The sequence below is a fragment of the Sciurus vulgaris genome (genome assembly GCF_902686455.1).
Source record: "Sciurus vulgaris genome assembly, chromosome: 2".
NCBI classification, from domain to species: Eukaryota; Metazoa; Chordata; class Mammalia; order Rodentia; family Sciuridae; genus Sciurus; species Sciurus vulgaris.
In genome coordinates this window covers 50,059,534-50,084,162 of record NC_136462.1, presented here as the reverse complement: position 1 = coordinate 50,084,162, position 24,629 = coordinate 50,059,534, and the positions used below count along the sequence as shown (strand labels likewise).

General features: G+C 38.7%; 1 protein-coding gene across 2 annotated transcripts in view; it reads left to right on the top strand.

The window, feature by feature from the left end:
• PTGER2 (prostaglandin E receptor 2) overlaps positions 1-24,629 on the top strand; it is a 41,330-nt gene that overhangs the window by 6,392 nt on the left and 10,309 nt on the right. Inside the window, exon 2 of one of the 2 annotated variants that reach the window (XM_079121296.1) lies at positions 5,915-9,351. The exons of the other annotated variant lie outside the window; for it this stretch is intronic. Within the exon in view, the coding sequence (XP_078977422.1) occupies positions 5,915-6,157 (243 nt within the window). The 3' untranslated portion in view covers positions 6,158-9,351. Of the gene's footprint in view, positions 1-5,914; positions 9,352-24,629 lie in introns of those variants that run through there. 2 annotated transcript variants of the gene reach the window in all.

Below are 24,629 nucleotides of genomic sequence, written 5' to 3'. Positions count from 1 at the left end.
CTGCTTAAATAAAAACAACTTGTTGAGATGGTATATTTCTTGCTTGGTATGTTAAAAAATCCATCACAGTATTAAGTTTAAAGAGAAAAAAAAGAGTAGAGATGGTGAGACACTCTGTTTCTTGAACACAATCAACAGATTTCCTGCCAGTTTAAGGAAATCCAGAGGCTTAAGATGCAAGTTAATCTACAACTTGAACTACTCGCTTGACTTCTCCTGTCCTGTTTTGAAGTTTCTGACCACCACTCCCCATTCTGGTCTTGAGCTCAGGTCTCAATTGTGCTTCAAATTACATCATTATGGTGTACCAAGCTACATTTTGCTGCCTAGAATTGTCCCTAATTGAAAATAAACTTAAGTACCCTGAAATTGGGACATATACTGTGATGGGAAGGACCAGGGAGGGAAAGTACATTTCAGGAAGGCTGAAACTTCCTCTACTCCAAGGTTCTTGACTTTCTGCTCCACAGATCTCTCCAAGACCTCCACATGGATCTCTCTGAGATCTTTTGCAAAATGTTGTGTTTATCCAATTCCTGGTTTAGGTGGTTCATAATGACCATCATTTTCTCAAAGTGTTAAGAGTCACCATCCTGGAATTGTTAAAGCCAGAACTCTAGACCTTCGCATCCACTCCCCTTTTCAGTTCTGAAAAGCACAAGACAAAGGTCTCACTCATCCTGGAACCAAATTCAGCCAGGTCCAACTGGGTGCAGTGGTGCACACCTGTAATCCCGGTGGCTCAGGAGGCTGAGGCAGGAGGATTGCAAGTTCAAAGCTAGCCTCAGCAACTTAGTGAGGCACTGAACAACTCAGAAAACACTCTCTCTAGATCAAATATTTTAAAATGACTGGGATGTGGGTCAGTGTTTAAGTGCACCAGGGTTCAATCCCCAGTACAAAAATATGTAGATTAATTAATTAATTAATTAATTAATAATAAATCCATAGTCCAGTTTTTCTTTATGACAGGAAACAGGCTTCAGGTTTCCTCTACCACAGAGCACCTGTGATTTGAGGGAAAGGGTTTCTTTAATGTATCATATACCTGAAAAATAATTCCTGCAGAAGTTTTTTTAAATAATTAATTATGCAAAACCTATAGCCAGGACACCCTAATTTCTTTCAGAAGAGAGATAAACATAATAAGTGATGCCTGTAATTTAGTTGTGGATAAGTAAACCCCAGAGAAAACCAAGCAGCTACATAAAAAGAATCCATTCTTCAGTCTACAAACAGGGGTAGTGCTATCCAGAGACTTTGCAACAGCTTTGAAGAGAGGTCTCCTACAAACCCATGATTCAGTCACTTGTGAATTTCATGTCAAACTTTACATAAAAGTCTTTTTACATAGATGGCAGCACAGTGTGCACTGACTACAAGTGTCCCCACTGCTTCTTGGAATGTGATTTTAGGCAAAGTAACCGATTTTCTAAGCCTTGGTTTCCTCCTTTCTAAAATGGGAGTAAAAAAAACTGGGCAAGGTGGTGCACACCTATAATCTTAGTTATTCAGGAGACTAAGGCAGGAGGATCACAATTTCCAGGCCGGTCTCAGCAGCTTAGGGAGACCCTGTCTCAAAATAAGATTAAAAAGGGGACTGAGAATGTAACTCTGTTGTAGAGTACTTGCCTAGCATGCACAAGGCCCTGGGTTCAATCCCCAGTACTTCTAAATAAATAAATAAGGAATAAAAATACTTTGTAAGTTTGTGTACAGGTTATACAGAATAAGATTTACAAATTGCTTAGCCTTATGTCAAGCCTGCAGTAGATATTTAATAAATGTTAGCTGTTATCTCCAGAGAATTCAATATTCAAAGCAAAATCAGATGTGTATTAGTGATCAGGAACTGAATTCTGGAACCTTTGTTCATTTGTTTGCTTGACCAGCCCTAAGAAAGTGTGTTGTTTTGGTTTTGGTTTTTGTTTGTTTGGTTGGTTTTGCAGTGCTCGACATTGAACCCAGAACCTTGCACGAGCTTTGTTTATAAGTGTGATTAATGAATAATTTGAAACCATTTCAAGTTTTAGGTAAGGTTCTAAATCTGTGGTTCTCAAACTTGTCTGCACATTAGAATCACCTAGTTGAGTGAGTGGGTGGGAAATGGGACTTTTAAAAACCCCTTGACTGCCATGAACATGCCTGTAATCCCAGCAACTTGGGTGGCTGAGCCAGGAGGACTGTAAGTTCAAGACCAACCTCAGCAATTTAGTGAGCCCCTGTCTCTAAATAAAAAATGAAAAAGGCTGGGGGTGTAGCTTAGCGGTAAAGCACCCTGGGTTCAATCCCCAGTACCAAAAAAAAAAAAAAAAAAAAAAAAAATTGACCCATGTCTTAGTGCAGTAAAGCCAAGACTCTGAGGGAGGGAACAAGGTGTTGGAAGAGCTCCCCAGATGATTTAGTGATAAGCTAAATAAAGTCATCATTTGCTCTGAAATTCTGAAACCACTTTGTAGCTACATTAACAATAGGAAGATAATTTAAACAATCCCTGGTTAGTGCCAAGCTGAAGTTTTCCATGGGAAGCTGCTTCAAGACAACACTAAAATAGAACTAATTCTCATCTGTGCCACTTAATAAGTGTCACAAGCTCTATATTCTTTGCAAAGCCCTGTAGTGAGGGCCTGCCCCAAGGAATTAAAATTCATTTGACTCATTGAGATTAGCATGTGGTTTTCGTTTTTGTTTATTTTCTCACTGCAAATATGTTGGCAATATATGCAAAAAAAAAAAAAAATTCCCCCACCTCTGTATCTGAATTCCAGAATATCACTGACATATTATTCATTAATTGCCTTATGTCTTGTGAGTCAGCCTTTTGTTGAAAACCCAGGGTCAGCTAGCAGGAGAAGGAGATGTGCAGCTATTATTTAATAGGCTCAGAGTTTCTGTTTGAGACAGATGGTGGCGATGGTTGCTATTCAATGTTCTTTTAGGTTAGGGTCAGTCAAGTGTGTTTAATAGAGAGACACAGAGCTGGTTGTGGTAGCACATGCCTCTAATCCTAGCAACTCAGTAGGTGATACAGAAGGATCACAAGTGAGGCCAGCTTCAGCAACTTATCAATACTCTCATTAACTTAGTGAAAACCTGTCTCGAAATAAAAAATAAAAAGGGCTAGGGATGTAACTCAGTGGTTAAGTGTACCTGGGTTAGCTTCCCAATATGGACGGAAGGAAGGAAGGAAGGAAGGAAGGAAGGAAGGAAGGGAGGGAGGGAGGGAGGGAGGGAGGGAGGAAGGAAGGAAGGAAACATGAGAGACACAGGAGAGGCTCGGGAAATAAGCCATGGGACACCATGCAGAGCCACATAGAAAAGCACCAGCATCTGTCAAGAGGCAGAAGGCAGGAGGGAGGGGAGAGCCACAGCCTTTATTGGAGTTTCCACAGGAAGGGTGTGGTAAGGTGCACAGTTTAGGAACTGCTAGCTGAAATGATTTCAGCAGGCTGTAAGTTATAGGGGAAGTCCCTGGCTGCAGGTCACCTGACTCTCAGATGATTAATGTGGAGGAATATTGCCTTATGGGGCTGATGGAGGAGGCGTGTTTCTGGATTGGTTAGTACTGTTAGTACTAACTCTCAGCTGAGCCTTTTGCTGTCTCTAAGAAATAGCCAGCCCAAGGAGGGACAGCCTTTCCCCAGCCAGAGAGACTTTTCAGGTATCAAAATATAACATACAGAAAATTAAAAATATAATTGATAACAGTTGCACAACAATATGAACGTAACGCCACTGAATTGTACACTTGAAAATAGTTAAAGTGGCACATTTTGTGTTGTGTATGTTTTACCAGAATTTTACAAAAAAAGAAAAGGCCCAAGATGCACAAGAGCAGTGTGGTCAACCCTAGGCAAAAGATAAGAACCAACATGGGGGAAGTGGGCAGGTAGAAGACAAAGCTTACATCAAGAACTTCAAGGATCCCTGAAGTGTGGTTTTTTTTCAAGTGTAAAAGAGGAATTATCTTCTACGAAATATCGGCCCCCTCCTGAAGTGCATATTTTAAGCAATTTTAAAAATTACCAGGCAGAGAGGATGAAAAGGAAACAGTACAGAATTGCTTCATCCCCTAAAGCCCTTTTTCACTTCTCATTACTCTCTCATGCTGTAAAGGGATCAGGAACTATGGTGTAGGTTACTCTCCACTGAAAACCTGACTCATCTTCATGGGCGAAGCTGAGACACCAGAATGCTCAGCCCTGTCTACACCGCTTGTCGTGGTTAGCCAACCCAGTGTTATCATGTTCTTTAGATAAACTAGATCACAAACTCAGCTACAGATTTTTCCTATCATTATTCTGAATTCCTAACTTCCAAAATCACCTCTTTAATACACCATGCTGTTTATTTTGCATCCAAAGTAGTTTCACAGACAAGAAAACTTTCGCTCCATTGCATATTCCTACCTAACTTTCTTCTTTTTTCTCTGTAATCTGGGAAACCCACCATCAATTCTTCTTTTTCCTTACTCATCTGCCAACTCTTTTCTCCATTTCCCATGCCAAGATTCTCTGGCATAAACACCTCTGGCTGCCAAACCTTCCTGCTATTGTCCTTACGTAAGCAACCCGAAGATGACTACTCTTTCTGCCTGCAATTTGCTTTGTACATCCAGTTCCCAGAGTCCTGCAGAGTAAGTTCCAGGGAAAGGGAAATGAACTATCCCTTCTTTTGGAGGAGTTTTGGGGGGAGAAGGGCATGTTGTCTCCCTATGTCATGGATTAGCATTGGTCAGAATCCCTGATGCGTTATTAAGAACTGATGTGAAGTGACTAGGTACAAGTCACCTTTTTTCCTTCTTTCTGTCAGCTAGGTGGAGGTGCTTGGTCCGTATCAAGCACATACAATTCCGTTCCTTTCAATCTGACCAAACAATGGAGTTGCTCCCTAAGTATAGAAAAAATCAGATGACAGCAGGGATACCAGTTTGAAAACACCGGTCTACATGACATGTCTCCCTCCCAGTGTTTGGAACATTGTTCTGAAGGCATTTGCTCTAATATAGGCCTGGCTGTAGCACAGCAAGTATTGCACTGGCAGCAAGAGAGCTGGAATTGTGGCCAGATTGGGCCACTAAGCAACCTTGGGTACTTGGGCAAGTCACCCAACTTTTCTGACCTCAATGTCCTTGTTGGCAAAATGGACAGCGTAGAGCATTACTCTGTGGGCACTGCCAAAGTAGCTAACACATACTGCAAATCCTGCAAAGTCGGTATTATTAACATTATCGTGCATTTTAGAAATGTACAAACTGAGGTACAAAGGTGAGTTTTCCTGCCTGTGGTGCCGGAGCTATGTAGGAGCTGCAATACTAACCCAGGCTGCCAGTGTCCAGAACCCAGGCTCATGCTGATGGTGCTCTGCTGCTTGCTCTCCCCTGAACTGTGATCATTAAATCAGGCCAAGTATTTGAAATTAAGTATAAAGTGATACTATTAGCATTCCTGAAGTTCATTTCCTCATCTGTTAAGAGGAGACAATATTTAAGCTTCAGAGTTTTTGTAAGAACAGGAATAAAGCAGGTTTAGTACTCAGTACAACTCATGATGCATATATTTAATTTGTAACTAATATTATCGTTATTACTATTGATATTAAAAGATTCTGTTCTAAGTGCCCAGAAACGTTTATTCATTTCCCTCCATTTCCACTAGCAAGATCAGAAGGTCATCCCTAATCTCAGTGTTAAGTATAATCTGCAGAAAATGTGCTTTCATTGAGTCCCAGAGGCGGAAAAATACATTCTCTATGTTACAATGTATATATGGAGGAAGGATGAGATTTTTGCCACCTGTGCCCTTCACCAATACTACCACGCACAAGACACAGTTACGTCTTAAGGAATAGCAGACTCAGCCATTCCCCGCTACAGTGTAAAACTAACATCACTTCCCTGCTTTGCTTCTTACAGATTTTTGCATATATGAATGAAAGCTCTTCCAGAAAGAAAAAGTGGGACCTGCAAGCTCTCAGATTTTTATCAATTAATTCAATAATTGACCCTTGGGTCTTCGCCATCCTTAGGCCTCCTGTTCTAAGACTAATGCGTTCAGTCCTCTGTTGTCGGATTTCATTAAGAACACAAGATGCAACACAAACTTCCTGTTCTACACAGTCAAATGCCAGTAAACAGGCTGAACTTTGTGGACAGTAGTGAAGATGTGCTTCATTATTTAGCATCTGGAAGATCCTTTTGAAATGGTTCCTTGGGGAAATGTAAAAAGTCAGTGTATAAACAAAATGAAACTACCCTAATAACAGAGTAAACAAACATCTAAGCAGCCGTTTGAGTTACAGAGTGCTAACAAGGCACTTCATGGAAGGTGCCAGAAGGTTCCATAAAACCTACCCTCCGTGAGCATGTTGCATGGCCTTTGAAGGGACAACCAGCTGCACTTAAGATCCAGTTGACTTTTGATTTAAGCTTTCCTGTCGAATGACAAAGCATGTGGTTTTGTAATTTGTTTAAAACCCTACATAGTCACAGTCTATTTCAATCTCCTATGCGACGACTGTTATAAACACATAGCATACAGTCAGACCAAATGAAACTTCACATGTATTCTCCAGGAAGTCAATATGTGGAAGCAACCAAAACAGACAAGCTGCTGGCAGGTGATTGCTTAACAAACTTTGTATTTGAACAATGAAGTTGAAAGCCATTGGCACTTTTGCCATACTGCGCTTGTGGGTGAGGGAGTATTCTCTGGTCACTACAATATTACTCTTACAGGGGTGGACTTGGTTAACGTCTGTTTGATTCACCTGTGCTTTAGGAGCTATGTGTTCAATTGTCAGGGTATTTATTTCACAATATTGATTATGCTAATGTTAATTAAAATGACTTTTAAGAATTTTCTTCTCAACAGAAAAGAATAAAAAGGTTAAGACAGTTAATTCTGATTAACACTCTTCATTCTGTTTCCAGGGGAAAATGTGTGTGGCTATAGTTGAAGCCAAATGTTAGGATTAAAAATTGAAAAATCTAGTAAGTTTTTCAGATATACTGGAATTCTTTTGATGTTGAGATTAAGGCCATGACTAACATACTTTATAATATGTCTGTTTTAACAAAATTCATCTGTCTATATTTTTATTTAGGGAACATAGTTTGACTCACACTACATAAGAAATCATGAAACAGTGAGTCACATCTTAATATATTTCTAAATGTTTGGCCTGGTGTAAACTCGACATCAAAATAGTTCAGTGAATTTGCATGGTTTAATCATAGTTACTGTGTAAACTCATCTGAAATGTTACCAAAATAAACTATAAAACAAAAATTTGAAAATGAAATAGTAGCTGATGAACTTCCCCAACTAACATTTTATAATTAATGTAGATACAGTATCTTAAGTGAGATAAAAGTGGGGAAAAATTTAATTTAGCACATTTTGAAAGTGTGATTCATTGTAAATTGGAGTTCAAGATATGTAGTAGAATACTTGGTATTCAAAGATAGTTTCTCCTCCAGTTTTCAGTCTCCCAGCATGATCTTCAAAATAGCAGAAGCACCTTATTTTTTGCAGCATGTTATTATAAGATGACTATAATAATGAAAAAAAAAATGAAGGATGTTAGTTTTTTCCAAAATCTCTTGAGTTGTTTACCCAAAACTATTTCCTATAAGTAGGTAGCAATCAACCTAGACAATCACTTAGAGTAACTCCAAACCAGCCTAAGCATCAGTGTATTTTGACACAATCTAGGTCCAATCAATTCTTATTTTTAATAAACAAATAAATGATTTTCATAAATGTAAGCAAACTAGGCAAAAATTAACTAAAATCTAGACAGGTAAATAAATCTCCTTGTCCACAATACATTCTAACATTAAGAAATTGTTCTAAAAGGGACAAATTAGGCCTATGGGTAATTTCTCAACATAAAATTCAGAAGTCACTTTGAATCTGGAAGATTGATTCCTTTTGTCAGATGACATTTTTAAATTTCGGAATGAAAATGTTAACTGCATTCCTTCACCTCACCTCAATGCCCCCCAATGTTTCAAAATAATGAATGAGAAATTTTCTTTTTTAATTATACATCCTATTACTGGTAGGAACAAAATGATTCACTCTGAGAGCCTAAAATATAAACATTTAAACCATTTATTTAAGAACTAGTAGATTTCTAGAACGTAGTTTCTTCGTGTACTTTTTGCACTGCAATGAATCACTAGACTGTTATTTCATTTGCACAGACATATACAAAGAAGAAACTGAAAGTAAAAATCCTATGTAATAATCAATTGCCTAGTATTAATGGCACTTTAAAGGTAACTTAGAAAAAAATTATGAGAAGTGTAAAATTTTCCTTTCTAAAAATTCTATCACATCAGAATACCTATTGAAGTTATTGGTGCATTTTCAAGTTAAATCAGAGAATATTTACCCTGATATATTAGAGAATTGAATTGTGATTTTAAAAAGGCCTATATTTTATTCTTTGCCTCCAATCATCAATGGAATGAAAAAGGAAAGAAAAAAGCTGTAGTGAATATTTACCTGAGAATGAATGCCAGGTTCTAGAATGGGATGAACCCAAGTTCTCTCTTCTGAGCTGAGTTATTCCTAGTTGGTTCAGTATGACCCTGAAAATCTTTTCCAGGAAAGAATTTGGAAATTCTGGTGCTAAGTTGTGATCTTGTATCTCCAAAGATCTTAGAGGGAACCAAGTTTGCTCAGAAGTTGTAGAAAGCCTCCAGAACTGAATGTCACAGTGTTTTGGACCCATGACAACCTAGAGCCACAAGAAAATTCCAGCAACAATGCTATCCCTAAACCATGATGCTGGCAGAGGCTACAAGCCCTGAGTAGGGAGGGCAAATCCCACCCACATCACTGCATTCTCGCATAACACATTTAAACTTTTGGCAATCCTATCTCCAGTGTCCTAATACTAATGTCAAGTTAGCTGTGATTCAAACTAAGAAAAACAACACATTCCAGCTTAGAATTTGATGGCTTTGAAAGGCAGAAGAAGACAATTAGGCAAAGATTTGTTTATTTCACTTAGCTTCAGTCCAATCTAATGGTTTTCTGAACTTGGGAAGGGCCCCACTTGAGCCATTCACAGAGAGAGAAGCATTCCTCTCTCAAATGAGCATTTCCAGTCTGCAGGTTTTCATTCAAGGCCTGCTCTCTCAGGCAGGGGTGCAATGAGGTATGTGGTAACTACCTCTGCCTTCATCTCCCTCTGCTGTTTCCTCTCTGAGTTCACTTCCAACATAACTCCAATCACCTAACAAACATACTGGGCATTACTGTTTTCATAAAGTTGCTTTTTTTGGGGGGGGAGGTAGCTTTTGTGATTTCTACATTGTAAATAAATTTTCTTGACTTATGTCTTTTTATTTCCTATAAAACCTATGTACTAGTAAAGGTTAATTTTAGTGGTTTAATTCTGTAATTCATGCATTTCATTTTTAGAAATCTACAAAAGATCAAATATATCTGAGGATTCTATTAGAAAGAGATGACACACTCAAGGTAACTGAGAAATGTTCAATGAAAGAAATATTTACAAAGGCGGGCAGGGCTAAGGGAATCAACAAAGGATGGTGGAGGATCCTTTGAAAGCTCTTATCATTCTAAGACTTGGAGGGACAGGGAGGGACTGGCACTGGAAGCCAGTGAGGGCTTAAGGAAATGCCACCCAACAGGAGCTGGAAAGCACAGCCACTCCCAAACCACAGGAGGTAACGGAATTCCTGGAGGATCTCTCCTCATTCCCGACTCTCCAGCCCCTTTCTCCCTTTAGCCAAACCTAACTCTAATCCAGAGCCTAAGGGGGCCTCTGGTGATACAATCCAGAAGTACAGGGTGCAGGTGGGGAGAAGATCTTACTAAGGAAACAAAGAACGTCCAGCAGTGGATTAAAAATGCATGTTTTATTTCCCTTTTAATACAAAATATTTTGCCAATACAAAAATTGAGACAGCAAATTAGGTAGCCTCTTGGTCATCTACTCCAAATAGATATCTCCTAGCAAGTATAGGAGATAGAAATCTGCCCCATATATATGGAAAGGGATTAAATACTGTAGATCCCTTTACCAAAATACTTGTCCTAGACCCTGCTCCCATGAAACTCAATGTTGACTCTGGAGACAGATTTCTGTTTTTCCTGCCTACAACAATACAACATAATAGCCATTCTTAAAGCAGAAAAAGAGAGATGGCCAGGACTGGGGGTGTAGGTCAGTGGTACAGCACTTTCTTAGCATGCACAAGATCTCAGTTCAATCCGCAGCACCAGGAGGGAGAGTGGGGGGGGGGGGAGCAGGGGAGTCACTCCTGTGTGGGTTTAGAAATGAACTGAAGGCTTATTTTTAAGAAGGACCAATATGTAAAGAAAAACTTCACTGTGCTAGAAAGCAAGTCACATCCTCAAACTTCTCATAAATTGGGCTAGTTCTACATAGCTATCATAAAGAAAGAGAATATGAAGTAATTCAGCAACTCTTCATAGTCTAACATGCCAATATATCAAGGAAAAGCTTGGAAATGGAAAAAGACTAGACAAAGTGCACTGCTGAGGCGGTGGCCCTTTCTGCTACCAGAGGGTTCATCTTTACACCTTTACTCACCTCCCTTTATCCCCTTTTGAGCTCACTTTTCCTAGCACGGACTGTCTCCACTCCACCCCCACCATGGCCTCCTCTCTGTGATGCACACACAAGCAAACTCTGGATTTATCCAGGGAATATTACAGATTTGTCAGACTGCTGAGGTTTTCTCAAACAAGTGATTTCACCTTCTGGAGTCTCAGTTTGCTTGTCTCTAAAATGAAGAGAATAACATTATCCACCTCCTCAATTATTTCAAGTATTCAGGACATTTAGTACAGTGCCTGGGCATAGTAAGTGCTAACAGGGTCACCCCACTGACCTCTCCACCTGGTTCAGGTTTCTGATCCTCAGTGGTGGTGGTAGTAGTATTAAGGGCGATGCCATCTCTCTGTCAACTTGGTACTGTCAAGAATGATAATGATAATATGCCTAATGGGACAAGTTTGTTATTTTAGAAATGCAGTGTACATTGGGACACTGGTGGAATATAGAGGACTGTGTAAGAATAAAAGAGAGAGGGCCAAGAGATACAGAAAGACAACAGGACACATGACACCTCTTCAGATCCTGTCCAAATTATCAGTGCTCATCTGATATTGGGCCAGACCAAACACCAAGAATTCTGAAACCTTCTTACCCATACTTAGTTCTGATATGTTGGTTCCTATCTTGATCTGGACATTTAATTTCCATTACTACAATCTAAGGTTACAAAGTTTTTTTTTTTTAGAAATGAGGTCATACTTTTATAACCTCAACAAATGAAGGAAGCAACAGCATTCCTCCTCACAGGAGGAAAGCAGTGTGCAGGGGTGAAGTGAGTTGGTCACTAGGGACATCCTCAAAGACACCGTTTTGATTTTGATGCTGATCTTGTCGACTTGAAACCACATATGTATTTGGTTTCTCTCAGGCCTATGAGTTCTTGGATTGGTTCCATACACTAGGAAAGGGGAATTTGGGGACCAGCTATATCTGGACTTTTGCATAAATATCTTGTTGGCTTTTAGGTGATGTGGAACTAAATGCCAGTGTCATAGCCCAGTAAATGGGAGTTTCTGTGAAAATGGAAGTCACCTCTCTTAGTTATCAAAGAGCATTTTTACTGGAGTTAACTGGCCAATACTCATCTCAATCTAAGGGTGTGCTTGATAGCTTGATAAATTAAACATTTACAGACTGCAACAGCTGCACAATGAAAGCTTCAAAGACATAGTTGAGACTATCTTTCAGCTCTTAAAGAGCTTCTCAGTGTGTCCACATTATGAAAAGTTCAGAGGAGCAAGCCAAACATCTCTAGACCTTTGAATCCCCAATGTTAACTTTTTATGTTTTTAAAAATAAATGTCCTCCCGTTATTTGAGAATGAAAGACAAAATAACCAAAAGACTGTGGGCTGCACACTGTGGCAAACTACTCTCTAACCTGTAAAAATAAATCTCCCTGTGTGAGCAGGCATTCCGATTAAAGAAGAGCAAGTCTAAGTATAAATTAGAGACCTTCTTTCTCTTTACTACCTATTATGGTGATGGAAGAGTCGGATGCCCACTGTGAGAGGAAATGTTGACGAGCTCCAATGTTCACATCTTTCCATGACATGCCAGTTTGGAAGGTAGAGGGGCAGATTCCTATCTTCCTGCTACAAATTTCTTCTACATTCTCCATGAAGTTATGGTGAATCACAGTTGTTGCAAAGAAATACAAAGTGGGGAAACACAATTATCCTGCATTATCAGTATTAAAGTCTTTTTCAAGTAATGAGGTCTTGCCTTTAGCTTATCTGTTTGAGCACATTAAAATACTACTCATTGTAATCATTTGTAAGAGAAATTTTGGATTAAGAGACAAATCATCTAAGGAAGGAAAGCCATTTTCAACTACGACACTGAAAGTTTAAGTTAGAAGGCCAAAGTGAGACTGGAATGCAAAAGTCCATTCCTGCGACCTTCCCTCCACGTGACCCCTCTCACACACCTGGGCTTCTGATCTCACCGCACCACTGGCTCTATCTGGAGTGTGCCAGCAATAAATGTTCTGTCCCCAGAGGGCCATGGCTCACTTCCTTGTTTCCTCACCTGCCTCAGCAGTTTGCTCCAGTGAAGCCTCCTCAGTGAGGCCTTAGCTGACCACCCCTCCAAAACTGCACCCTCCACTTCTCACTCCTTTAATCCTACTCTGTCCATTTACCAATATGGATCACTTCAAGCAGACCTCAAGAGTGACTTATCCATCATCTTTGTGGTCTGTCCTCCCTCTCAGAATGTGAGTTTAGGAAGTCAGAGGTTGTTGTCTGCTTGGTTTTGATATCTGTGATGGTATCCTCATACTAAGAATTATATCATATACATTTCAGAGACTTCTTTTGTTTTATTTACTCAATATATTCTTATAAGAATATTTTTTAAGTGATTCCATATCTTATCTTGAGTGTTGTATAAATCTCATTTAATCCTCAAACACCACCATAAGGTAATTATCTTCCCTGTTTTACAAATTAAAAAACAGATATTAAAAATTAAGAACTAGGGGACCAAGATGGCAGACTAGAGGGTGACTGCATCTCATGTCGCTCCAGAACTCAGGATTCAAGAAGAGGAGGTACTGAGAGACTTGGGTGAGTCTCTTACATTGGGTGAGGTTACCCCGGACCAGGTGGCAGGCCCTGACCGCAGGCAGCTTCTCGGAGCAGGGCCAGCCAACAAGAGACTTCTGCACAGAGTGAGGCCAAACCAGTCTAGTCCCCCTTTGGCTGACCATTGGTCAACAAGTGGAGCTGCCTTTGCTCATTTACAGGGAATATACCCCACCTGAAGGCCACCACCCCTAGAGGGGCAGCTTCCTTGTGGAGCACCGCATTATCAAGTTCCTCCAAGACTTTAGACTACTGAAGACTAGGCAGTGAATTACTGGAAATCTACAGGGACACTATAAGTCAATAGGGGAAGTCTCCAATATCCCAGAGTTTCACTACTAGAGGGGTAGATACCTGAACAATATGAGAAAACAAGGGAAGAAAATGTCCCAAACAAACCTAGATGCTACATCAAGAAAATCCAATGACAGCATGGCAGAAGAAAGGTCAGAAAGGCAGTTCAGAATGAACATAATTAAAATGATCAGAGAAGCAAATGATGAGATGAAAGAGCAAATGCAGGCTTTGAATGATCGAACCAACCAACAGTTAAAAGAGCAAATGCTGGAAGCAAAAGATCATTTCAATAAAGAGTCAGAGATACTGAAAAAAAAAAAAAAAACCAAAAAACAAACAGAAATCCTTGAAATGAAGGAAACAATAAACCAAATTAAAAACTTCAGAGAAAGTATAACCAATAGGACAGAACACCTGGAAGACAGAACCTCAGACATTGAAGAAAAAATATTTAATCTTGAATATAAAGTTGACCAAGCAGAGAAGATGATAAGAAATCATGAACAGAATATAAGATTATGGGATATCATGAAAAGGCCAAGTTTAAGATTTATTGGGATTGAGGAAGGCACAGAAAAACAAACCAAAGGAATGAACAATCTATTCAATGAAATAATATCAGAAAATTTCCCAAATCTGAAGAATGAAATGGAAAATCAAGTACAAGAGGCTTATAGGACTCCAAATATACAAAATTACAACAGACCCACACCAAGGCACATTATAACGAAAATTCCTAACATACAAAATAAAGACAGAATTTTAAAGGCTGTGAGAGAAAAGAACCAAATTACATTCAGGGGAAAACCAATATGGATATCAGCAGATTTTTCAACCCAGATCCTAAAAGCTAGAAGGGCCTGGAACAACATATTTCAAACTCTGAAAGAAAATGGATGCCAACCAAGAATCTTATACCCAGCAAAACTTACCTTCAGATTTGACAAAGAAATAAAATCCTTCCATGATAAACAAAAGCTAAAAGAATTTACAAAGAGAAAGCCAGCATTACAGAGCATTCTCAGCAAAATATTCCATGAGGAAGAGATGAAAAACAATGATGTAAATCAGCAAAGGGAGGAACTACCCTAAAGGAATAGCCGAATAAAGGAGAAACCAAGTTGTGTCAAAAAAAAAAAAAAAAAAAAAGAGCCAAATGATTGGGAATACAAATCATATCTCAGTAATAACCCTGAATGTTAATGGCTCGAACTCATCAATCAAAAGACATAGACTGGCAGATTGGATTAAAAAGAATGATCCAACAATATGCTGCCTGCAAGAGACTTATCTCATAGAAAGAGATACCCACAGACTAAAGGTGAAAGGATGAGAAAAAACACACCATGCACATAGACTCAGCAAAAAAGCCAGAGTATCCATCCTCATATTAGATAATGTGCACTTCAAGCCAAAGTTAGTCAGAAGGGATAAAGAAGAAGATTTCATACTGCTTAAGAAAAGCACAAATCAGCAAGACATAACAATCATAAATATCTATGCCCCAAATAGTGGCTCATCCATGTACATCAAACAAATCCTTCTCAATTCCAGGAAACAAATAGACCACAACACAATAATACTAGACTAAATAAAGAGGCGACTTTAACACACCTCTCTCACCACTGGACAGATCTTCCAAACAAAAATTGAACAAAGAAAACATACATCTCAATAAACAATCAATAATTTAGACTTAACGGACATATATAAAATATACCATCCAACAAAGAAGGAATACACTTTCTTCTCGGCAGTGCATGGATTCTTCTCTAAAATAGACCATGTATTATGCCACAAAGCTACTGTTAGCAAATACAAGAAGATAGAGATACTACCTTGTACTCTATCAGATCATAATGGATTGAAAATAGAAATAAATGACAGAGTAAAAAAGAGAAATTACTCCTACACCTGGAGATCAAATAATACGCTATTGAATGATGAATGGATCACAGAAGACCTCAGGGGGAAATAAAAAAATTCTTAGAGGTAAATGAGAACAAAGATACATCATATCAAAATCTCTGGAACACTATGAAAGCAGTACTTAGAGGAAAATTTATCTCATGGAGCACTTTCAATAAAAGAAGAAAAAATCAACAAATAAACGACCTAACACTACATCTCAAAGCACTAAAAAAGGAAGAAGAAAACAACACCAAAAGTAGTAGAAGACAGGAAATAGTTAAAATCAGTACTGAAATAAATGAAATTGAAACAAAAGTAACAATTGAAAAAATTGACAAAATGAAAAGTTGGTTCTTTGAAAAAATAAACAAAATTGATAAACCCTTAGCCACATAACAAAGAGGAGAGAGAAAACTCAAATTACTAAAATTTGGAATGAACAAGGAAATATCACAACAAACACGAATAAAATATAAAACATAATTAGAAGCTATTTTGAAAATCTACACTCCAACAAAATAGAAAATCTCAAAGACATCAACAGGTTTCTAGAGACATATGAATTACCTAAACTGAACCAGGAGAACATACACAATTTAAATAGATCAATTTCAAGTAATGATATGGAAGTCACCAAAAGCCTACCAACAAAGAAAAGTCCGGGACCAGATGGATTCTCAGCCAAGTTCTACAAAACCTTTAAAGAAGAGCTCATTCCAATACTTCTCAAAGCATTCCATGAAATAGAAGAGGAGGGAACCCTCCCAACCTCATTCTATGAAGCCAATATCACCCTGATACCTAAACCAGACAGAGACACATCAAGGAAAGAAAATTTCAGACCAATATCCTTAATGAACATTGATGCAAAAATTCTCAACAAAATCTTAGCAAATCACATACAAAAATATATTAAAAAATGCACCATGATCAAATGGGTTTTACCCCAGGGATGCAAACTTAGTTCAACATTCGGAAATCAATAAATGTAATTGACCATATCAACAGACTTAAAGTCAAGAATCACATGATTATGTCAATAGATGCAGAAAAAGCATTTGATAAAATACAGCATCCCTTCATGCTCAAAACACTAGAAAAAATAGGGATAGTAGGAACATTCCTTAACATTGTAAAGGCTATCTATGCTAAGCCCATGACCAATATCATTCTAAATGATGAAAAACTGAAAGCATTCACCCTAAAAACAGGAACAAGGCAGGGATGCCCTCTTTCACCACTTCTATTCAACATTGTCCTCGAAACTCTAGCCAGAGCAATTAGACAGACCAAAGAAATTAAAGGGATACGAATTGGAAAAGAAGAACTCAAACTATCCCTATTTGCTGATGACATGATTCTATATTTAGAGGAACCCAGAAATGTCACCAGCAAACTTTTAGAACTCATAAGTGAATTCAGTAAAGTAGCAAGATATAAGATCAATACTCATAAATATAATGAGTTTTTATACATAAGTGATGAATCCTCAGAAAGAGAAGTTAGGAAAAATACCCCATTCACAATAGCCTCGAAAAAAATAAAATACTTGGGCATCAAATTAACAAAGGAGGTGAAAGACCTCTACAATGAGAACTACAGAACACTAAAGAAAGAAATTAAAGAAAACCTTAGAAGATGGAAAGATCTCCCATGTTCTTGGATAGGCGGAATTAATATTGTCAAAATGGCCATACTACCAAAAGTGCTATACAGATTCAGTGCAATTCCAGTTAAAATCCCAATGACATACCTCACGGAAATAGAGCAAGCAACCATGAAATTCATCTGGAAGAATAAGAAACCCAGATAGCTAAAGCAATCCTTAGCAGGAAGAGTGAAGCAAGGGGTATCACAATATCAGAACATCAACTATTACAAAGCAATAGTAACAAAAATGGCATGGTATTGGTACCAAAATAGACAGGTAGATCAATGGTACAGAATAGAAGACATGGACACAAACCCAAATAAATACAGTTTTCTCATACTACACAAAGGTGCCAAAAACATGCAATGGAGAAAAGATAGCCTGTTCAACAAATGGTGCTGGGAAAACTGAAAAACTATATGCAACAGAATGAAACTAAACCCATGTCTCTCATCCTGCACAAAATTCAACTCGAAACGGATCAAGGACCTTGGAATCAGACCAAGGACCCTGCATCTTATAGAAGAAAAAGTAGGTCCAAATCTTCACCTTGTTGGCTTAGGATCAGACTTCCTTAACAGGACTACCATAGTACAAGAAATAAAAGCAAGAATCAATAACTGGGATAGATTCAAACTAAAAAGCTTTCTCTCAGCAAAGGAAACTATCAGTAATGTGAACAGAGAGCCTACAGAGTGGGAGAAAATCTTTGCCACTCATACTTCAGATAAAGCACTAGTTTCCAGAATATATAAAGAACTCAAAAAACTTTACACCAAGATTACAAATAATCCAGTCAACAAATGGGCTAAGGAAATGAACAGACACTTCACAGAAGAAGATATACAAGCAATCAACAGATATATGAAAAAATGTTCAACATATCTAGTAATAAGAGAAATGCAAATCAAAACTACCCTAAGATTCCATCTCACCCCAAATAGAATGGCGATTATCAAGAATAAAAGCAACAATAAGTGTTGGCGAGGATGTGGGGGAAAAGGTTCACTCATACATTGCTGGTGTGCTTGCAAATTAGTGCAGCCACTTTGGAAAGCAGTGTGGAGATTCCTTAGAAAACTTGGAATAGAACCACCATATGACCCAGCTATTCCACTCCTAGATGTATACCCAAAGGACTTAAAATCAGCATACTACATTGATGCAGCCACATCAATGTTCATAGCTGCTCAATTCACAATAGCCAGATTGTGGAACCAACCGAGACGTCCCTCAATTGATGAATGGATAAAGAAACTGTGGTATATATATACAAGGGAATATTACTCAGCCATAAAGAAGAATAAAATTATGGCATTTGCAGGCAAATGAATGAAATTGGAGAATGTCAAGCTATTGAGATAAGCCATTCTCAAAAAACCAAAGGATGAATTATCTCTCTGATAAACGGATGATGATACATAATATGGGGTGGGAGGGAATCAAGAATGGAGGAAGGAGGAACTGTATAGAGGGAAAAGAGGGGTGGGAGGGGTCGGAGGGGTGGGGGGATAGGAAAAAATAACAGAATAAATCAAACAGCATTGCCCTGTGTAAATGTATGATTACACAAATGGTGTGCCTCTACTTCATGTACAACCAGAGAAACAAGTTGTACCCCACTTGTTTACAATAATAATTTAAAAAGTTAAGAACTAGCTCAAGATCACAATTTTTAAGGGAAAGTAAAGAAATTAAAACCATTTTATGATTTTAAGCCCTGGTATTTATTCTACGGACCTCAGACAATAGAGATCTATGATGGTCCTCTTTTCTGACTCTCTTCTTGAAAAGAAACTCACTGAACATACAGCCCTTGCCTATTTTTAATCACTGCTATATTTGTACCTAGGATAGGGTCTGGTGTACAGTAAGTACACATAAATAATTACTAAATGAATGAATGTCAAGACTATAATCTCTATTCATCTCTGAAACACTTCAAGTAGCTCATTTTCTTCCTTCTCTCTTTCTTCCTCTCCTCCCTGAACAACTCAATTCAGAGCCCTTTGAGTGGGACAGAGTAAAGCAGCCTTCCATACTTGGGGGATGTGGGAGGGAGACCAAGGGAGGAGGGAGCCCATGCAGGGAGCCTGGCATGGTGTAGGGAGCCTACAATGGTAAGGTTGCATCCAGACATGGGGGTGGAGCCATGTGAAATATAGAGCCTTAATGGATTGAGGATGAGGTCCACAGAGACAGGGAGCCTGGAGTAGACCAGCAGAGCCCAAAGCAGATGAGGAGGTTATCCACACGGGGGAGTCACCGAGTGTGCAGAGTCAGAACCCAAGTGGAGTGGGACAGTGTGGTCTGACATCAGAATGTAGAAGTCCAACAGAAACAGGTGAAAGGAAGGTGTCTGGAGGGGAGAACCTTGCATGGGTTATCAGAGCCCAAGAGGGATGTAATCTGCAGGGAGTCAGAATCAGAGTGAAAAGGTAGGGCATTCTTGTATAGGGAAGGTCTGGCCACAGGGTTTAGGAACCTGAACAGGGTGGAGTACATGCAGTTGTGGGATGACCTGGCATAACTATCAGGACCTAAGTAGCATGAGCCCCTGTCATGTGAAGCAATCAGGGGATCCCATTGGGGACTGAGAGCTTGAGCAGGAAGAGGGGGGTGTGGGGAGGGGGCAATGGATGGCAAGGTTGAGAGATTGGTTACCTACAGAGATTTATCAAATAAGAAAACACATCAAGGATAAGGCAAACCAAATTCGTCACTGTTTCAGAAAAATGAAAAGAGAAATCTAGAATGAATACTATGGTGTTGGATTGAAATCAGGGGTATTGGTGTTAGCTCATATTTTTCAATATGACAGGTAAAAATAGAAATAAATGTAGGCATGCGTGTGTGTGTGTGTGTGTGTGTGTGTGTGTGTGTGCACGTTTCTAGCTCTAGTCCACTGAGAGCAACTGAGATTAGCAAAGTCCTTCCCTGCCCAATGGCAATGAGCACACCTAGCACACACATCTTGGTTTCTGCATACCCTCTTCCTCTAAGAGCAATCAGGAATCCTTGGACAAATAGCTGATTCCAGGTCTAGGTCAGGGGAGAATAAAAAGAGTATGGAATATCTTAACTATATAAGAAAATAAGAAAGAGCTCAAGGAATGAAGGGACCATGCCACAAGAATGAAGAAACCAGTTTGAAAAGGGAATCCCACTAACCAAACTGGGGGTTGACTTAATGATAATTGTAGGTATCACATGACAAAATCATTCTGCTTAAAAGAAAAGTGTATGCTACCCAGCAGAAGTCTGTCTGGCCTCTTAGTATGATTATTTGAGTTTGTGGGTTTCTGCAGCTTCTGCAGAACCATGAGTTTATTCTAACTATAAAATAGCTGTACTTGAACATTCTTACTGTTCAGTTCAACCTCCACAGATGCAACAAGGCTTTGAACCTCACCAATAGAGATTTATTATTCTTAAAGATTAATTTCCATTAGACTTTTTCCATAATGAAATTTCCATTGAGCTTTCCATAAATTTCCATATGACCAGGAAGGACCTCTGTGCTCACTTCCCTTATCAATTACAAATCTATGCTTGAAAGCATAGGAAGGTTGTTTATCCTGGAGATTTCAGACCCGCAGACCCAGGGGAGGGACCAGGTTGTCAAGAAATCAGTCAGAAGCACTGCTTCATTCTGTTCAGTCCTAACATCCTCCCACTTCATCCTCCCAGGTCTGGCTCTTGCAGGCAGGACAGCACAGAGGGTTATACAGAGGTTGGTATAAACTTAGGCTTTAAAGTTGAACAGACTCCATTACAAACTGTGCCTTGCCACTTACTTGAGCAAGTTATTTAGACTTTCTAAGTCTCTTTTTTCACCTGTTCATGAGGATAGTGGTTTCTTGCATTATGGAATTTCTGAAAGAATCAAATGATATGTCACGTAAAATACTTCAAAGAATGTCTGGGGCTGGAGTTGTGGCTCAGTAGTAGAGCAGTTGCCTCACATGCATGGGGCACTGGGTTCAATCCTTAGCACCATATAAATAAATAAAATAAAGATATTGTGTCCATCTACAACTACAATTCAAAAAAAAATCTGGCACATAATAAGTGCTTTTAAATGCCAGTTATTATTATCATTACTGGTATTTTAAAATGAAAATTTGTTTATATTTTAGGATTCCATACTGACAGTACATTGACTTTCAATCTTCTGTTTAAATATTTCTTATCACAAGAGCCATGTGGACACGCACACACGCACACACACACACACACACATCACCACCACCAACAACACCAATAGCACCATCACAAAACACATTGGCACCAATGCCCTCACCACCAACATAACACCACCACCATCATTGCAATATTTGTATCTACCTAAGGACTTTGACAGGTGTTACAAGTCTGAAGTCCATTGGAGACCCAAGGCCCACAGAGGTGATGCAGCTGATTGATTGAACCTATACCTGTGTCCACAGCAAGAAATTCCCAAAGAAGTAGTGACTGGAGCAACTTCCCCATCTATCTCCACACACCATCCAAAAACATTAGAGACATCCACACACCTTCCCCTGGTAGACTTACTACCCACTCATTTCATTCAGGTCTCTGCCCAATGTCACCTCCAGAGTCAAGTCTTCCCTGACCTATATAAAAACTCTATAAAACATTTCCATTACTTTCTTTCTCTTTCCTCTCAGTCTGTTTACTTTTCTTTGTAGTATTTATCACCCTTCCCACTATTTGGCTTCACAGTGAGTGTCTGCTTGTGTATCTGGGCATGTTGTGTTCATTGTCTTTCTAAGTAGATAGAATCTCCATGATGGCAGGGTCTTTGTCTTTTTTGTTTATCTTTAGAACAATATCTCAAGTAATAGGTATCAAAAGTAAGTGAGAAATAAATGGATCTAATTGTCAGCCAGCAATTTAGAGACAAATGACCCTATTTTAATTTTTTTTGTTGGTTCATTACAATTATACACAACAGGGGGGTTGATTGGAATATTTTCATAGATGCACATAACATCATTTAGTCAATTTCAATCCCCAGCAGCTCCCCGTTCTCTCCTTTCCTCCCTTTCCCTGATCCCCTTCTTCTACTCTACCGGTCTTCCTTCTGTTTTCAGGAGACCCTTTTTTGTTCTTTTTTTTCTCACTAGCTTCCACATATGAGAGAAAACATATGATCTTTGACTTTCTGGATCTGTCTTATTTCATTTATTATTATTGTTCTCTGGTTCCATTCATTTACCTGAAAATGACACAGTTTTATTCTTCTTTATGACTGAGTAAAACTCCATTTTGTGTGTGTGTGTGTGTGTGTGTGTGTGTGTGAGAGAGAGAGAGAGAGAGAGAGAGAGAGAGAGAGAGAGAGAGAGAGATTGCCTTTATCCTTTATCCATTTATCCGCTGATGGACACCTAGGCTGGTTTCATAACTTGGCTATTGTAAGTTGTGCTACTATAAACATGGGTATGCATATATTACTACAGTTATGCTGAATTTAGTTCTTTTGGATAAATACCAAGAAGTGATATAGCTGTGACCCTAATTTTTACAGAAGCCAAAGGTTCTTGGGAAAATGAAATGTTCCCACATTTGCTACAGGGAGATTTATAAGGAAAAGAGAAACTCAGTATGTGTGTGTGTGTGTCTCAAAGTAGCCTTCACTGCAAAGCTCCTGATACCCATTAGTAAAATCTCATATTGTGTTACTTCTTTTCTGTTTATTTTCATGTTTGGGTTTTTTCCCTTGTGAAATACATTTTCAGGAACAGAGTCCTACACTATAACATTGCAGAACCCAGGAGTCTAACCTGAGCCTGCTGCCCTGATTCATTCTTAAACCATCAATTTCCTCACATTTTTGCCTCCCATCATCCCAGGGTAAGACCCCCATTCTTTGGTGGACAAGTTAGGTGGGCTGGGTCTGCTCACTCCCTCATGCCATACAACCCCTGCCATTCATCTCAGTGCTGAGATACTCCCAGTTTCATCTAACCATCCCTTGGCTTCTGCTGCCCCATCAGCAGTACCTGTTTCCCAGTTCTAATATGCATTTATCCTTCCTTCCTTCCTTCCTTCCTTCCTTCCTTCCTTCCTTCCTTCCTTCCTTCCTTCCTTCCTTCCTTCCTTCCTTCCTTTCACAGTACTGGGGATTGAACCCAGGGCCTTGTGCATGCTTGGCAACTATTCTACCACTGAGCTACAGACCAGCACTCTTTATTTTATTTTGAGACAGGTTTTCACTAAGTTTGTCCGGGTTGGCCTTGAACTTGTGATCCTCCTGCCCCGGCCTTCAGAGTAGCTGGGATTTCAGGCATGTGCCACCAGGTAACTGGTGCAATTATTCATTTTTAAGTTTCTGAGGGAGTTATTTCTCATTTCCTTTCCCTACCATTACCATGATAGAAATAAACTGATTAAACTTATGATCTATATTTGTAACCCTTGGCTAAAGCTGTTTGGAGCAACTAAAACTAATCCGGCCCTTGCATATTCCTCTACATTATCTTTAAAAGGTTTTCTTTTAATTTTCTGAAAATAATTCACCTCATTCCAGATCAACTCTAGATTTGGCAATCCTAATTATAATATTTTACATATCTATATCTATATATCTATATATATATATATATATATATATATCATCAATACCTGTGCAATTGTACTGTGACCCAAATCTATAAAAGAAATTAAATATAAATAGAAAAATAAACCTCAAACTAGTTGTTTTTCCCTACAGATAATCTCACAGATAACACTCAACTTTTAAGAAAAAGCAAAAAACAGAATAAAACAAAACCACTGATTCAGCTAGATGTATCTCTGTGAATTCATTCTATCATCTTAACTCGGCTAGAACTTTAAATAAGAAAGCTTAGTCAGTCACAAAATTATATACTCCAGGAAGATTTTTCAGAGTATAAATTATATCTTAGAAATAATGATTCTGTACTTAAATCCATCGTTTTATATGAACTTTTCTCCAGCCAAAATAAAACTGACATCTGATAAGCATTTCATTTCTTACGCCAAAGAACAATACCCAAGGGGCTTAGAACAAGAAGCAACAGTTTGAGTTTCCAAAGAATTCAAGATAAGGTCTCAAAATAGTGACATAAATTTAAAAAAAAAACAAAACAGGCCAAATACTATACATAAAAAGCTTTTTTAGTAGGGTTGCAATTTAATTCCAAAACCTTACTTCATATTCAAACAATTTTAAGTAAAAACTTCTTGTTTTTGTGTTGGTTTTTGGCAGTGCTAGGGATTGAACTCAGGGCCTCACATACACTCTGCAAGAGCTCTACCACTGAGGTAACCACCCAGCTCTCATATAAGGAATTCTTCACCAAGAATCAACACCAACATGGACATCTAACTTTGGCTTAAAAATACATACAAAAGAAAAACAGCAAATGCACACATTAGAGAACTTGTACTTTGTGAAGTGACCCTTGTGACTGTATATTATATTTCCAAACATCAGTAAATAAAAGTGTCCTTTAAGAGACTTCTCTGGAAATGCGAGTGCCAATTAAAAGAATTCTTCAGACAATTCTTCGCAAAATCCTGTGAAAATCAATT